Here is an 18,227-nt window from a genome sequence, read left to right as displayed (position 1 = left end):
CTTAGTTCTTAAAGTAATCATAACCAGCAGTGATTAAGATCTGCTACGTGACTGCTTTTGGAGATAAAGTCAACAACTGTTAGGTAAAATAAATTGTATTAAAAGGTGTTTCTTGTTTCAGTGCCCTTGTTGCCAGTCCCAACCCAGCCAAGACCAGCTGTAGGACCTCAGAGATTTCCTGTGAGTAGCAGCTGCTGCTTCTTCTGTGATATGGATAAGCATACATTTGCAAAGAAATATTAATATAGCAAATAAAAGCTGTTCCAATGAAATATAATTTTAAGGATTTGTAAATATTGACAGTAATCTCTGCAGTTGAAAATGTTTGTTAAAAGCTTAAGGTCAATGAATTTTTGAGAGCAGAATTAATTCTATTTAACTGTAAAATTGTTGAACTAGTCTCTCCAAAGGGAGAAGTACAAATGCATCTTGTCTTAGAGAACTTTTTTTCATTTTACTACTGGCATCCTTTAGAAAGGCTGTTGGGGAAAAAAAACATATCTCAGGCTAAAAAGCTCCATATTTTTATTATAAAATCAGTGCCTTATTTTCTGCTTGCTTTAAGCATTTAAAAGGTTTCATTATTTTTATATCAAAAATGGATTTGGCATTGAATGCTCCTTCACTTCTTGCTTATCTTTGGCTTCCAAAACATACTAGCCATCTTTTAGCTCTTTCTCTAAACTAATCTGACCACCTGATTTATTCTGAGTGGACGAAGTGTGCAAAATCACTTGTTCGTAGTTTTCCAGTTTGTGGTATTTTTCATCTTAATTTATTTTTTTGTCATTTTAGTTACTTACAACTGTTCACATAGAGTATCAAATCATGTAAATGAGTAATTTTTGTGTAACGTTGCCTTCGTTTGCCAAAACTTGGAGGCCCACATGTGCTTTTCTTGTACATGGGAAAGCTAAACCTTGGTAATATATGGAATGTGGAAGGGGGAAGTAAATGTGTATCATATACAGAGTTCATCGGTAGAGAAATCAGTTGTAGCTAGAAAAGGCAGATTACAAAAAACTGTGCTGGTTTTGTGATTTCCATATGCATATAGTATGAGGATTATTTCTGTGCAGAATATTTCCTCTCAAAGATCTTTATCCAATCAGTTACTTATGCTTGTTCATTTTGTACAGAGTAACTGATAGTCATAACTATAGAATCTATTTTATGAAGTATAAAAAATGTTACATATCCTAAAACAAACTGTAGCTTTACAAAGCCTAGTTATCATTTTACCCAATTTTGTCATACTTCTGTGAAATTTCTGTACTCCAGGCTACCACAATTTGACTGTGGTGTAACTAGAGGAAATACTTTTATCTGAGCAAATCTGAGTGCAAAACAGAGAAGTCTTCCTAGCATTTAAAAATGTTACTTTAAATTGTTGTTTGTGAAAATTGGAATTATGTTGTATCTCAGAATCTTACACTTTGTTTTCATGTGATATATTTTAGTCTGCTAGTGAGCAAATTTTGAAATGAAAAGAAATCGGAGGAAGAAAGAATGTATAAATCTGTTGTAATTGACATCCTTGAAAAAGTGAAAACATATTAAAATTAGAACTTGATTCTTTAAATAGGTTGTACAATTAGAATTTTTAAAATATTTTTTCCTATTTGCAGTAGACAAATACTAACGTACATACATATAGCAAAAATAATTCATATACAGCACAACTTTTAAATGGAATAAAATAACAAAGATTCAGCTTACTTTTGATATAGAATTGTATTCCTCTTCTGGATAGGAATATTTTTCTTTTCTCCCCTAAAAGTTTCCCTAAAGAAAATGGGGCATCTTTCTTATGTGAGAATGTCACTGGTACTTACTGTTTGTTAAGTAGCTGATATTCAGAGCTAAGAAAATTCTTTTGGTTAGCGTCTGTTCCTATTAAGTGGAGAGGCAGTGCATCCTAGTAGAAAGAGCACTGGACTGAGATTCAAGAGACCTGGATTCTATTCCTGGCTCTGCCACTGGCTTGCTGGGTAAGACCTTGGGTAAGTGACTTCCATTCTCAAATCTGTAAAATAGTTACCCGAATCTGTAAAATAGGGCTAATGATACTGACCTCCTTTGTAAAGTGCTTTACAACTGTTTATTACATAGAGTACCAAAGCTGCTAGGTAAGAGCTAGGTCTGAGTAGCATTGTACATATTTCACTTTTGTTTTATCAATTGTAGTATATAGCTGTTGAACTCAAGTCAAATTTACCTTCAGATTTGAAAGTTCTGTGTGTTCCATTTATTTGTTCATCCTGTTTTCCATGAAAATAAAATATGGTGTGAAATTTGCATCATTATCAGAGGTATTACATATTTTAACGATTTCTGTGTGGAGGAAATGCTTTTGTTATGGAACATTTTTTTTGCTCTGATGTGTTAAAATCTGTGTTGCAGATATTTCTATTTTAGTATTTCTAGTCTAATCCAGGAACATACACAATCGTAATGCATTGTGTATTATGTCTTCTTTCAAAACTCTCCATAAAGTGCACTCAGTCCTTCAAGCTTTGGAACTGAAGGTTAATCCATTAAACATTGTAGATTAAAAGAAGTAGTAAATATTCTGAGATTGGCCACTCATATGGTCAGTTGAGATACTATGCTTAAATTGTGTTTTTGAAGGTTCTAATACCATTGATACAAGGACCATGTTTCCCATGTGTAGTATGACATCAAATATAACAATGCTTAGCACTTGCATGTTCTTATCCCCATTTTAGTGTAAAATGGGAGAGAGAAGATCTCTTGGCAGAACCCTCCTATCTTTCTCACTGCCAAATAAGAAAGCCCAAACAGCCAAATCAGAAGGAGATTTTTAATAATTAATAAAACAGTTGCTCTGAGAAGAATATCCAGCAGAGCCCTGCCTTTTAATGGCTGGAGGTGGAACAGAGTGTTTGGCATCTACATATGTGAGGGCACACCCCTCCTGTCATTACTGGCAAGCCTGGTTCTGGCTCTGAGCAAGCTGCAAACAGGATGCAGACCTTCCCACTGGAAGAATGGAAATTTTCAGGGAAGTCAAGATAAATTTTCCTACAGTTGAATTTTGCAGCTGGGAAAACAGGCACAAAGAGGCCAAGATTTTCCAAAATAGTGGCTTAGTTAGGCCCCTAAATATATATTTAGGCACCTAAATAAGAGGCCTGATTTTGAAAAGTGTAGTGCAGCCAGGAGTACCCATAGGCATTTTTGAAAAGTCTACCCTAACTGCGTTAGGTACCTAACTGAGATGTTTTTGAAAATCCTACCCATTGACATCGAGTTGCAAAGTCAATAGTAGGTTCTGGCTGCTCAAACTTTTGAAGATCAGACCTATGAATTGTAGTTTGAATTTGTAATATGACTTTATTAGCTTAACAGTAAGGAATGAATTTGAAAAATTTCATGTTTAAGTAACTGCCTTTATCACAGTCATGCAGCAAGTGAGTCACAATAACACTATAGAAATACAGTACTAAATGTGTTCTGAATTTAAGCAAATGAGTTTGACACAATTGGCTAAAAAGTATTTGTTCTTTAGCAAGAACTTTAGCTTTGTGCTGAAGTAACAGCCTATGGAGCAGACTGTTTCCCCCCTCACGCTGCTTGGTCGCATCAAGCTGCTAATGGCAGCTGGTATGCTCCACCTGAGAATAGGGGACAATGGCCAGTGGTACCTGTAGTTACAGATGCACTGACTGACCCTTTCTCTTTTGCTGTACTGGTCCAAATTATTTAACTCTGAAGCACAAGGTGTGTGGGGACCTCCTTAGTTGGATCTTGGAGTCATGCCCTCTCTCCACAGGCAGACCTGCACTAATTTCTTTATATTTAGGGCCTTTTGTTTGCATGGGGTTTTAAAGTAAGGAGGCAGAGTTTGGGCCTTAGACACTTGGTGGAGAGGGTCCTCTAGAATGGAGAGGAAATGATTGTGGGTCAGAGAAGTAGTAACTGAGGCATCTCTTTACACCACCCCTTTGGTGAATCTTTGCTTTTTTGATCCCCTTTAGATATACCCTTTGGGGGAGGGGTGCAACCATAGGCCACTGTCCTTTTATTTTGAGATCCAAAAACTTTATTCTTTGATAAAACACTTTTGTGTACAGAGCAGAATTCAAATCTACTAAATTAAATCATTCTTATAAATTCTGTTTTATTCAGTATAAAAAGAAGATTTTTAATAGAAGAAAAAGCCCTCAGGCATTCATGAACAACTTTCCACGTTTCATAGTTATTTCTTGTTTCTGGTATCTATCCATTTGTATCCCTTTCTATTTAAAAATCCTTGCTTTCTACTTCTCTGATTGTATTTTTCTTACAAAAATCACCACCATCATTACTAAATATTCTTTCTATTTTCTGATTGCAGTATGCTTCCACATATCTCCACTATATCAGCTCTTTTAAAAAAAAATTCAGTATATAAGGTTACATTTCAGATTAGTTTTGGTTCTGGCATTGAACCCTTCGTTGTAAATTTCTTGCTAAAAAGAAGTCTTAAGTTTCTTAAACACTACTATGATACAAACAATATATGTTGCTACTAATGTTAATTCTAAGTAGCATTATAAAGTGGAGTACAGGCTGAACTTTGGTCCAAAACTGAAACCAAAGCTTTAGCAAACTTAGTAGCTGAACTGATATTGTGATATTATACTAAAGCATTTTTTGTTATGTAAAAATCTCTTTGCTTTAGTGGATCCTAAACACTGCAACATTTTAGGGGAATGAGGCAAAATGAAATTGTTTTAATTGTACTGGAAAGTGCAAAAAGCAAATTGAATTACATGTCATTTTCAAAATTATTTCAGATTTAATAATGAGGTGGTATAAAAGTAAGGAACTCAGGGGTTTTAAAAACCTAGTATCTAAAGTTTTTGGCTCACATTAACAAGTGTGTTACTCTTAATTCATGTCTTGCAATTTACATCTCCAGAACAGTCTGTCATTTCTGAATGATATTCAATGATGGGTGGTGATTAACTATTACATGTTTTATAATAGCATTTGTTTAGGAGGTAAATTACTAATGGAAATGAAAGAAAACTTGTGAAAACAAGTCTAGTGTACTACTTCCTCAAAATTATTCTGCTTTAGTTATGGCTGTACTATAATAACAGTAACAGTAAATTAAATTTTCACTGGATTACTGTGTGGCAACAGCAGATCACAGGTAGTGTAGAAAGCATTTTGTTTCCATTTAACAGGATACATGGTATCAGGTGGTGTTGATTGACATTTCTTGGATAGTGCTTTATATGGCATTTCATGCAAATCATGTTTGAATGAGACTGCTGCATCAAATTACATTTCTTTCAGATTATGACCCTTGCAGATGTGAGACTGAGCTTTGTTCAACATCTAGCAAAAAGCTTTCGTTTTGAACATTTACTGTTTTCACAACTTGTCTGCAAAGCCCTGTAATTACAGCACTTAAGATAGTGAAGGAATGATGGGCATTTTCTCTTATCAGATCTATAAGTAGTAGCAAGCAGATGCAGCATGAGATCCCTCCAGCTGTCAAATATTGTCAAGCTGGCATAGAGGGAATGCAGTTTAAAATGCAGGTGACATAATACCCAACATCCTCCATTTGCTAGTAGGCTTCTGATTAATCACGATTACCATACATTATCATACCATCAAATTTAATCATATCAGTGAATTCCCATCTGCAAGAGGAGCAGCAGCAGCTAAACATGATGGTAACAGCTATTAAATAAGAGAGGAATACATGGTTTCTAAAATGCAGTAACCCTTTAACTTGTCATACTATGTCCACGGTGCACATGCTCCATAGTTGTTAAAATCAAACCGAGAACTCATACATTTATATTTCATGGTACTTACCATGTTTGGTTTGTTTGCTAACTGCTATTTCAGACTTGTGAGCATCCTGAGTTGTGGAATTAAAGATACTTAGAATATTTTTAAAATTTTTTTTCCTGCATTAATGAAATCTTAGATTTTTCAATAGTTTCATTTTTTATTATCTAACTACTTAAAAGTTGCTAAAAAAATAATTTGAATGAATGCAAATTTAACTTTTCTCCCCTAGGTCTTGTGAGTAAGACACAAATTCTCTAGAGGGGCAACCAGCACAAATTATTAAACATAACTATATAGCAATTAATTAGAGGCCAATAAGGAGACTCCGATGGCAAAAGTCAAGACCCGACCTCCTCCCCCCCCCCCCCCAAAAAAAAAATCCAGTGAACATGTTTCACACCATTGTATACAGGAAACAGTTGTATGAATGAATTTATCTGTCCTACAACAAACTGGATCTGCATCTGAGAGATAATGCACTGGATTAATAGAGTCTGAGTGTAGCAAGGCAGATGGGTCCCAAACCTGGAAAGGCATGAGTGCATAACATTATGCACGCAAATAGTACCAGTGAGTTCAGTGGGAGAGCTCTTACATATAAAATTATTCAGATTACTCCTGGGGGGATTCTGTGTGACTGCACATGCAGAGAAAACGCCCCCTTCCCCCCCCCTGCAGAATTCCTGTGCTTCCCAACATAAACCGGCAAGGAAGCTGCGGGGGGAGGAGAGACATGACTATGGGTGCAGTTTTGTTGGGGGGGGGGCACACGGGGTTACATGTTACTAACCTCCTCCCCCCATTTCTGCAAGTGTGGAGCTGCCCCGTTGAAGGAGGCTGCATCTTTGCTCTGCTGACTCTGCAGTTGAATGCTGCCTCTTGGGTCCTAGTGCCAGTCAAGCTTCCCATCTGTGTGCTGGGAGCCTTCCTGTTTTCTGTGCAACAATGAGTGCTGGCAGTGGGGCTGGGTAAGGGGATGTGGGGGAAATGAGGGAAGGGGGTGGATACCTGGTGCACAGGGGCAGGGCCTGGGCGTGTTTCTGGGGTAGGCCCAGCCCTTGCACTGTGTCAGGGTCAGGTGCAGCCTCGCTGCCAAGTCCCTGTACTGGGGGAGATGGGAGCTTCAGGGTGATCTCCATTGCCATGCTGGAACCACATTTATTTATTGACAAATAAAAATTTGCAGAATTCTGCCAAATTTTAAAAATACTGTGTGCAAAATTTTTGATTTTTTTTGGCACAGAAGTCCCTCAGGGGTATCAGATGTAAGTATTGATAGGGTCAAGGCTATGTAAATCACTTTCAAAATCGAGTTTCTCTGCAGAAACATAAACCAGGAATCATGTAATTTAACAACTGTATAGCAAAGTCTTAACTGTTGTTTACTGGCATATATCCTAGTCTAAGGGTACATCTTCACTACTCGACTTGGCGGGTAGTGATCGATCGATCCCCGAATCGATGCCTGTACTCCACCTCGGCAGGAGGAGTAAACGGAGTCCAGACTTGCTGCAGTGAGGATGGCCAGGTAACTTGGACTTCAGCTACGTGAATAGCGTAGTGGAAGGTGCATATCTTGGTTCAGACCGCCCCCCGTGTAGTTCAGGCCTCAGTCAGCTGCATCAGAAATATTAGTAGTTTTATAAAGCTGCTTTTTGTTTGGGTTTTGTTTTTTGGTGGAAATAAAATGTTTGTTTTCATTTTTTAAAAGACATGATCACTCCAGTGTTTTTTTTGCTTTGAGGTTCCCAAATTGCTTTTATATTAGTTACAAGAATATCCCTTTGTACCACCCAGGCTGGATTAAAATGTAGAGATCCTGAATTTCTTGTATTCATGATCTGATTTAGTTCTAGTCTTTTTCAGAATTCTCACTGGTAACTTGCGGGATCACCAAGACATACCAGGTCATAAACATTGTTAATAGTCTTCCCAATTAATAGCCTCTAATCTAAGGAAGAAGAAATGCTCTTAATGAAGCTTAATCTCAATAGTCCTGAAACTGAGGAATTTCTAAAATGTGCTTTTCTTATTCACGTGTTTGGGGACGCTGATCAGTCTGAGATTTCTAATACATTGTAAATTTCCCAGCACATCAATCTTCAAAAAGATTTTTATTGTCTTTAAGCAAAGTGGTTGCTGGAGTCTCTATTGCCAATGGGAAATTTTCTAGTCTGCCACCCTAAATTTAACTGCTGTTTTGCACCAGTCCTCCAGATTCTGTTCTATGTGCTATTCCTATGTTATATTGAATCTTCAATTAAACATTTCAGTGTTAGTGGTAATGGCCATCTTTAACTTTCTTATGCAAGTCCCTAGAGAAGAGACTTGTAAACCAAAGATGAAACTGAAGTTGAAGCTGCAGAAGGCTCACTAGTTTAAAAACTAAACAGCTATACTTTTAAAAAAAACATTTTGTTATGTTAAGGTTTCTAATCTCAGCTGAAACATTTAGGGTTGCACCTCTCTTCCTGCAGATACCAGAGGCTGTTCAGGTTTGTCCATGAGGTTTCATCACTTTGCTATGCCCTTTCCCTGCTCACTGTAAATACTCTTTTTTTTTTTTTCAGCCAGGCATACAGAGCAGTGAGAGCTCAGCTTTCAAGAATCATTGTTACCATCATGGCTTTAAAGCTGGAGTTTGGGACAAGAGTGAACAGTATTTCTTGCCCTATTTACCTAAATATCCTAACATGAAATTCCTCTGTCACTCTCCTTGACTTGCACAGGTCTTCCACCCTCTCAGCCTACGTAAGAGCATGGATGGAATTTTTATTTGTGTAAAGATAAAGAAACCAGGTGTTATTGCTCTTCTGGATTTTCCAACAGGATGGCTCAGTCCCAATGTGACTTCTCATGTCATACATAGCATTATAAAGTGTCAAACATATATTCCACATCCACACCTAATATTATTTAAAGTTTCTTTAGTTTTGACTTAATTTGGACAGATATGCCCAACCTATTTTCCCATCCTGGAGCTGCCTATAGTCCTACAGCTCCCACAGCCCTTCTGTTTGAACCAGTTTTCCATTTCCTGAGACAGTTTGAATCGAGCTAACTACTGTGTTATGAATTTTTTTAACTGACTCCTGAGTGAGCTGATTCTATTGAAAGTAGCTACATATTTCATTTAAGGTAGACATTCAATGTCAACATGAATCTGTCTATTACTATAAACTATTATTATTGTCCTGCTCTTGATAAAGGCCTATAAGGGCTTAAATGAAAGACCTAGTTTAAGTCTTAATTTAATTAGAGAAAATAATTATGCCAGTCAGTGGGTTCTGTTTTTTCCTCAATGCAAATGCATCACTGCAATAAGCATTAAATGGAAGCTATTGAGCAGATTAGGTCCCAAATTTAGGTGTTTAAAATAGTATTAGAATGCGTATATTATTTTTCAATTTCAGTGAATGAATCATCATTCCTCATCCTAAAAACATTGTGCCTAGTAAATGAGAACCAAGAGAAATTGATTAGAAGTATACCTCTTAAAAGCATACAGTGGTGTGTATAAATTCTACATTAAAATTTTGTAAAATGCACTCCAGGTATATAAAACATGTCCAGTTATCCACAACAATAAGTGCTTTCTCCTAAAAGGTAGGCATTTTAGGAAAGCTTTTTGAAAAGTCTGATGACTGCTGAAATAAGAGGATTAACGTCTTGTGACAGATGGCTATAGTTTTAATTGTGTCATAGGTTATAGCGGTCATTATTCTTTGCATTAAACCATATAATAAGAATTAACTGAGTGGCCCTGCTTAACTGTCAATGAGGTTCTCATAGCTCTTTGCATTTTAAGTGAGATTAATAAATGAAAACATGTTATAGAGGCAGGGTATAATTTATTGAAAGATTCATGAAGTTTCAATGACATTGTTAAGGTATTTAATTAGTCTCTTGAAAAAAGTATAGAGTGACCCTTTTTGGGAAGCTGATAAGTCATATAATAGCTGTTAGATCCTCTTTATTCCTTGCTTTATAAGATTAACTTTGTGCTAAGCAATTTATGCTAAGTTTTCTCTTTTATTGGTAACCAAAGTTATTGGTGCTTCTTGAATAGATTATTCCAGATAACATCATGTAATTAACAAGAGATGCAGAAAAGTAAAAGTACAATTTGTGTAAGAATTGTATGAGAGAATGTTAATTTCTTAACTAGGAAGGATATTTAAGGGGATAAAAAGGAAAGCAAAATAGTGCAATTCTTTGAAAGGATTAAAGTAACCTTATCTCATATTCTTTCAGAAGGAGGATTGCCTAAGTGTGTGAAAGTCATGTTCAATGAGCTATTCACAACTCTAATGAATTGTAGACACAACTTAGCATTGCAATTTTTGCAGAAGTGATTGATAGCATGTAAGTTGTGCCTTAGATGTATTGAATAATGGAAGTCAGTATAAAGGGAAATTGCATAACCAGCATAGCATGTAAGACTGTAGAAAGCAATATTTGTCTGTGGAGCCATAATTTGTTGTCTGAGGGGATGAGTGCTGGAGTGGATGGGGACTTCTTTTTTGTGGGGAGGAGGGTGTCAGGTAAACTTAACACACAATATTTTTGAGATTTCTAAAATTCAGACATAAACAGTTAAATACAAAGTTAATTTTAAACAAAGTTTATTTAAGGTATTTGCCTGTCATCATGGAAGCAGAGCAAATTTTACGTGTTATTCTTTAGGTATTTATCCGCTGCAACTTTCCTTACTTTTCAGAGTAGAATTGCACTTTCAAGTGCTCTGGGATAAATGGCATACAATAGTTCAACATTTATTGTTTTTCAACAATTTCCAGAACAAGTTAGTTCAGTTTAAAATTTGTAAAGATTTTTTTAAATTAACAGTCTGCATTCCTAGCATGGAGTCTGGAAGTTGTCATGTTTCCATTTTCTGAGAGAATGGACAGTGGGGACACCCAAATAAGGAAATGTGATGACCACTGTTGTCTGTTCCCTTCCAGACCTGCAAATCCCTTTGGAAAAGCTCATAAGACCTGAGCAGTGGGAATGAGTCTTTAACATCATGCCTTCAAAGAAGGAAATTAATTAGCCTCTCAGTTCTCTTGACATATTCTCATTACTGTTAGGGGGTGCTAGTCTAGCATGTTAGCAGGAACTTTGCTGGTACAATGTTGAGCTGATCATAAGAGATCGATACACTACATATAGAGGACATATATGCAGACCATCTGTTGGTGACTTCAGACCAATCTCTTATGTGACCTGTAATGACTGCTGATGCAAAGGGATGGAATTTTGCATTTTTCCTAATCCTTACCAACCTTCAGGGAAAAATACCCTCTTAAATGCAGACCTTACATGGTAGTACTGGGCTTCCCTAAAGTGATCCCTTGTCACACAAGCTGCATGTTTGACCACATTTGTCTGTAATCTTTCTATTTATAAATGGAATATTTTGAGCAGTAAAGATAGCAATAGGACACGAATTGTTCCATTCACCTCACTGTCTTTGTAAGTAGGCTTAAATACAGCAAAACATTCATTTTGGAGTACTCTATTGGGATTATAAAAGTCTCTGTTAATAAGTAAGAGAAATTAATCTTTTTAAAAATATTAATGTGTGAATTTAGATTGTAAGAGCTTTGAGGCAGAGATACCCTCTTTGTATTTCTGCAACGCACTATGTAATTTACAGTTCTTTATAAATGAATAATCAGTTGTGTACTCTGTGGTTTGCCTCCTTTGACCTTTGCCTTCCATGATGTATTAGGTAATTTATTATTATGCTATCAACCTTATTTCAAAGGGCCAAATTCTATCCTAAGTTATCTTAGTACAACACATGAACTTCAGTGAAGTTCACACCCAGGTAACTGAGCAATATTTAACCCACTATAAACAGTGATATCCACAAACTGAATGGTAAATAGCTTTTCACTAGTATAGTATCACCCTTTCTTTAGTTCCGACCTTGGAGCTCGAAAAAAACAAACGAATCAGTTCTCTAAATCTAGCTATGTAAGTTTTAGTAAAAAACAGCTAATCCAACATTTTTTCTGGAACTCAGTCCCACTGTACATTCATAATTTAGTCAGTCCTTCTCTCTTCTAATAAGCCTGCATTTGCTTTGGCTCTGTCCTGTAGAGTTGCAGATTTCAAATCCTAAATGATAGGGTTTGTCTGCTTATGGGTAGTAAGAAGTTTGGTGCCTCCAGTCCCTTCTCACTGAAGTTCTACTTAGTTTAAAATCTGACAATAGGAAAAGTACAAGAAGTACCATAACTATAAAACGGTTTTCATGGCTTTTGTGCTATCAAACCCTAAAGCCGGTAGAGCTTAAAAATGATGTAGCATTTAAATCAAACCACTGTAGAAATAGAGAAGCCTCTCTGAGATTTTTCACCCTGCTACCTTCCCCTCCCTTCAAGTGAGTGGTGCTGGTGACTAGTTGGTGTTAGTCCTGGATTTTGGACTAGTTCAGGAAACTTTACTTTCTAGTTTAGTTTATCATCTTCCATCTAGTGGAATATTTGTCTTGTGTAAAGTTTCACTGAAATCTATAGTACAGATGGATGCAGTGTGGTTGTAGTAAAAATGACCAATCACATGGCAAATCATTGCCAAAACTGCTTGTGCCTATTACGACATGACGTGCACCATAAACATGTTGCTCTGATTCGAGAGTTTTTCTGTTCAATACTGTACATTTTTATTACATTATCAAATCAATGATGAAACTAGTATTCCCTGTTGTTGATGGAAAGGACTCCTCCAAGTACCATCTAGCCATCTTTCTTCCCACATCATGCTGTAGGTCCTGCATTGCAGCTGCCTTCTTTCTGGGATGGAAGTCTGGAAGTTGGTTTTGTATAGCCATTTGTTTCTGCTGCTGCGGTCTGCCCCAGGTGGGTTGCTGGAGGGTGACAGTGAGGCACTTCCTCCTTTTCTTTCCCCAATTTAAGCACAAATCTCAGCCTTGAGATTAAGGGATTTGACCTCTATTACCTTGCATGATGACATTAGCTCGTATGAGCCTCTTTCATTTAGTTGAGAACCAGTTACCCCCCTTCCGCCCCTCCCCCCTTTTTTTAAAGTGTTCAAGGTTGTAAGATTAGTTGAGGTGCTACGGAATCAAAGTACTGATTACTCAAGCAAAGTAATGGGTTAAAATAGATTTTGGTTTTTGCGAAAAGACATCTGAGTTAACATCTATACTCACTATTTTGCTGTAATTTGAAACTGGACAGATATAAAACCATGAAAAATGGAAATAACTACTGTGCATATCAAGATTTATTATGCATCTGTGTTACAGTATGCTGATTTTATCAAAAATATGCCATTATGAAAACTGGCTGCTGCACCTGCTCTGTTAATTTTTAAAGTTAAATAACTGGTGCATGTTCTGCTTTTATTTTTGTTTGCAAAATATCAATGGCAGTTGGAGGTATAAAAGAGTTAACTTGATGACTTTAGAGGTTAGTATTGTGATGAGTCATTAAAGTAATAATTCAGCACTGGCATTCTAGTAAATTTAAGATTAACTGCAGTTTTTCTAGATATATTTAAGTGCAGGTTTGACCTTTATCTTTCAGAAATGTATGTAATGTGCATCTATCAGTAAAATAGTAAGTGTAATATTACTGTACCTTAATTCTCCATTAAAACAACTGCAATGAAGTTTCATTCAAAGGTGCAGTTGTGATTTTGGTGCTTTGCAGTTTATGATGTTTATGTGAATGAAAAATATAATAATCTCACAGGTAAATAAATCCGTATCTCAACTGATTTGACTCAACTCATCAGTGCCTCAAACGCAGTGCAAAAACAGACAAAAAACAGAAAAAAATTCAACCTACATGTATGCACATTGTCTGAGAATTTAAATTAATGGAAGTCAGAAAATAAATGAAAAGGAGTACTTGTGGCACCTTAGAGACTAACCAATTTATTAGAGCATAAGCTTTCCTGAGCTACAGCTCACTTCATCAGATGCATATCGTGGAAACTGCAGCAGATTTTATATATACACAGAGAATATGAAACAATACCTCCTCCCACCCCACTGTCCTGCTGGTAATAGCTTATCTAAAGTGATCATCAGGTGGGACCAATATTTCCAGCTGGAAATGGCCCACCTGATGATCACTTTAGATAAGCTATTACCAGCAGGACAGTGGGGTGGGAGGAGGTATTGTTTCATATTCTCTGTGTATATATAAAATCTGCTGCAGTTTCCACGATATGCATCTGATGAAGTGAGCTGTAGCTCAGGAAAGCTTATGCTCTAATAAATTGGTTAGTCTCTAAGGTGCCACAAGTACTCCTTTTCTTTTTGCGAATACAGACTAATACAGCTGTTACTCTGAAACAGAAAATAAATGATTGCACTGGATAAAATTTTGTAAAATTAAAAACTTGGAAAGTTGTACATCACATATTTAAAGAATTGTATTGAAACTGCTGAATCTGTACAAATCTATAAAATTACACATGATTACTATTTAATTTAGGCACAGTAATAAATTCTTCCTCCAGTTTTTAGTAAAAGTCAAATCAAACCCTGCTTAAAAATCATAGGGGCCCAATCCTGCTTCCATTGACATCTGGGAGAGCAGAATCATGCCCATAGTTTGTCCAAATGTTACTATCCTTGAAAAATGTTCATCCTTCACATTTCTTTTCTTTGAATAACAAATCTATTTATAATTGACTTTGCATGTCTCGTCCTTCATATTATCAGCCTAACAGTAAGTGGTAGTTCATGTAGTTTTTCACTGGCTACTCAAAATAACCTGTAAAAACCTTAAAAACGTGTAAGCGGCAAACTGTACTCACTGCAGCTGTTTGTAGTGGGTCTTTGTCCAGTTGGGGAGGAAGGGAAAGTTTACCCCCTGTAGGAGTGGGAAGTGGCTAGACTAGGTATCTGGGAGGAGAGAGCATTTCCCTTCCAGCTGCTCAGAAAGGAGATATCCTGTGCAGTCCCGGAGGAACCCTCTTTTACCTGGACTGAGCTGGCAGCATCCAGCCTTCCAGCCACGATAACTGAAAGAGGACAGGGCTCCTTCATGATCTGTTCTGAGCATTATGCTAGTTGACTCTTTTTCCTTGGGGACTAGGAAGGAATTTTTCCCTTACCACCAGATTGGCCGAGGTGAGGTGGATTTTTTCATCTTTCCCTCAATGGGTGTGGGACCCCGTGGGGTAGAGCAGGGGAGTAAAATTATAACGTTGCAACTTAGTATGTAAAACTTGCGGCAGATGTCCAATGCAGGTACTTATTATGGAAGGGATATGGTTATCGGATCAAATGGATTGGAAAACGATTTAAAGGGAAAGCATCCCTATGGGAACTGAGGAAGGAGGGTTTGGGGCTCCTACATGTGATACAGTGGGAAGCCAAACTGCTTTGTTTTATAGCCCCCTTAGTCGTCTTAAGACGGGAGGGTGACAGTTCTTGGCAATGGGATGGCAGGGGCCATGTTGGGGGTTATGAGGAAATGATGAAGGAAATGAAGATAACCTTCATTGTGCAATTTATTGCTAGGTACTCCCAAATAGTTTAAGTGAGTAATGTTGCAGCCTAATTAAACCACATCCATTGCCTCTCTGTTGTTATACTTGACTGGACTGGACTGCAGTTAGATATTTCCAGTTGTCAGCTGGGATGGATTAGCAAGGACTAATGCTTAAATAATACATCTTAATAGCTGAATAGACAGTATCAAGTGTTAGTTTACTGATGTATATTCTACATCAATGATTTAGATAATATCATAGAGAGTACACTTATAAAGTTTGCAGACGCTACAAAGCAGGGAGGGGTTGCAAGTGCTTTGGAGGATACGATTAAAATTCAAAATGATTTGGACAAACTGGAGAATGGTCTGAAGTACATAGGATGAAATTCAATAAGGACAAGTGCAAAGTACTCCACTTAGGAAGGACTAATCAATTGCAAACATACAAAATGGGAAAGACTGTCTAGGAAGGAGTACTGCAGAAAGGGATCTGGAGGTCATAGTGAATTACAAGCTAAATATGAGTCAACAGTGTAACACGGTTGCAAAAAAATCAAACATTCTGGTATGTATTAGCAGGAGTGTTGTAAGCAAGATATGAGAAGTAATTCTTTCACTCATACTGTGCGCTGATTAGGCCGCAACTGGAGTATTGTGTCCAGTTCTGGGCGCCACATTTCAGGAAAGATGTGGACAAATTGGAGAAAGTCCAGAGAAGAGCAACAAAAATGCTTAAAGGTCCAGAAAACATGACCTATGAGGGAAGATGAAAAAAACTGGGTTTGTTCAGTATGGAAAAAGAGAAGACTGAGAGGGGATATAACAGTTTTCAAGTACATAAAAGGTTGTTACCGGGAGGAGGGAGAAAAATTGTTCTCTTTAACCTCTGAGAATAGGACAAGAAGTAATGGGCTTAAATTGTAGCAAGGGCGATTTAGGTTGGACATCTGGAAAAACTTTCTGTTAGGGTGGTTAAGCACTGGAATAAATTGCCTCGGGAGGTTGTGGAATCTCCATCATTGGAGATTTTTAAGAGCAGGTTAGGTGAACACCTGTCAGGGATGATCTAGATAATACATTGTCCTGCCATGAGTGCAGGGGACTGGACTAATTGACCTCTCAAGGTCCCTTCCAGTCCTGTGATTCTATGCCTGCTTCATTTATTGTAGAAGTGGCAAGGTGTGTGGTGAATGAGACAGGGCATTGCAGTAAGAAAAAGGACAGTCTCATAACAAAGGTAGTTGACTGATGCATTGGGGAGTTGGATGCTATCCCTGCTTCTACGACAGAGCTCCTGTGTGGTGCTGAACAAATCTGTTAAGCTTTTTTTGGCAGTGGGGGTGGGTGGTATCACTAATTGTGTTGTTTATTTTCTGGTACCTGGGTTGAGACCTGGGGACTGATTTGCAGAAATGCTGAGCGCGCTCAGTTGCAACTGAAGTCTATGGAAGCAGTACTTTGAACATATTAAGTAGCAATATGAGGTTGAATGCTCTGAAAAATCAGGGCCTCGGTGTTCAGAATTAGGCACCCAAAATTAGGTGGATACTTTTCATCTTAGTCTTTTTGTGCATCAGTTCTCCATCTGTAAAATGGGGATCATAATGCTCCCTCTCCTTATAGGGGAATTGTGAAAATAAATTAATATTTGTGACGCTCTGATATGCTAGAAAATGCCATGAGGAAATTAATAATTCTGCCTTCAGAACAGAGCTTGAAGAGTGTGCAATAAATACAGACTTGGGCTACACATTGAACAATGAGAAGACAAAATAGTGAATCCTGTGCACTGAATGAGGCTTGGGTCCTGTGGAATAAATAGTATGTTATGTTCTTAAAGACAAGCATAGTTCATGCATACATGTGGGTAGAATTAAGGTTGCCTTGACAACTGTAAATCTGGAATTTTCTACCTTTGAAGTACTTGACTTTGCAACCTAAATAACTTTCTTTTAACAGTGATGGTTTTTTATATGCAATTTGCTAGGTTTTTAAAAAGGTAAAACAATTTCTCTTATGTGCAGCTGTAATAATCTCCCCATCATGCATTATCATGAGGGTTCGAACCCTGAATCTTTGGCTCTGCAACACACACTGCTACCAGTTTAGCGACAGGCATTAATTATGTTGGCTGGCAGCAGCAGAAGTGTTTTTTGTGGGCTACTGGCACCATGTGCTGGGTAAAGTAGGTGGTCGGGGGAGCCCTGCCTGGGTCTGTGTTCCCATCTTCTTTCCAGGAAGTGTGGGGCTCCTGTCCCATGTGGAGCCCCCAGAAGAGGAGGAGATGAGAAACTGAAGGCTAACTGCATTTTGGGCTGTATAAGTAGGAGCATTGGCAGCAGATCAAGGGATGTGATCATTCCCCTCTATTCGGCATTGGTGAGGCCTCATCTGGAGTACTGTGTCCAATTTTGGGCCCCACACTACAAGAAGGATGTGGAAAAATTGGGAAGAGTCCAGCAGAGGGCAACAAAAATGATTAGGGGGCTGGAGCACATGACTTATGAGGAGATGCTGAGGGAACTGGGATTGTTTAGTCTGCAGAAGAGAAGAATGAGGGGGATTTGATAGCTGCTTTCAACTACCCGAAAGTGGGTTCCAAAGAGGATGGATCTAGACTGTTCTCAGTGGTAGCAGATGACAAAACAAGGAGTAATGGTTTCAAGTTGCATTGGGGGAGGTTTATGTTGGATATTAGGAAAAACTTTTTCACTAGAAGGGTGGTGAAGCACTGGAATGCGTTACCTAGGGAGGAGGTAGAATCTCCTTCCTTAGAGGTTTTCAAGGTCAGGTTTGACAAACCCTTGGCTGGGATGATTTAGTTGGGGATTGGTCCTGCTTTTGAGCAGGGGGTTGGACTAGATGACCTCCTGAGGTCCCTTTCAACCCTAATATTCTATGATTCTAACTGGTACCATGTGC

General features: G+C 37.8%; 1 protein-coding gene across 6 annotated transcripts in view; it reads left to right on the top strand.

Annotated features, from left to right (window-relative positions):
* RBM33 (RNA binding motif protein 33) overlaps positions 1-18,227 on the top strand; it is a 146,268-nt gene that overhangs the window by 62,068 nt on the left and 65,973 nt on the right. For all 6 annotated transcript variants that reach the window (XR_012157626.1, XM_073334566.1, XM_073334565.1 and 3 more), the window contains one exon: positions 122-180. Coding sequence is in view for 5 of the 6 variants with exons in the window: in XM_073334566.1 (XP_073190667.1) it covers positions 122-180 (59 nt within the window). In the remaining variant the exon portion in view is untranslated. The remainder of the gene's footprint in view (positions 1-121; positions 181-18,227) is intronic.

The sequence above is a fragment of the Lepidochelys kempii genome, chromosome 2 (assembly GCF_965140265.1).
Source record: "Lepidochelys kempii isolate rLepKem1 chromosome 2, rLepKem1.hap2, whole genome shotgun sequence".
In the NCBI taxonomy this organism is placed as follows: domain Eukaryota; kingdom Metazoa; phylum Chordata; order Testudines; family Cheloniidae; genus Lepidochelys; species Lepidochelys kempii.
This window is presented reverse-complemented; position numbering and strand designations above follow the sequence as displayed.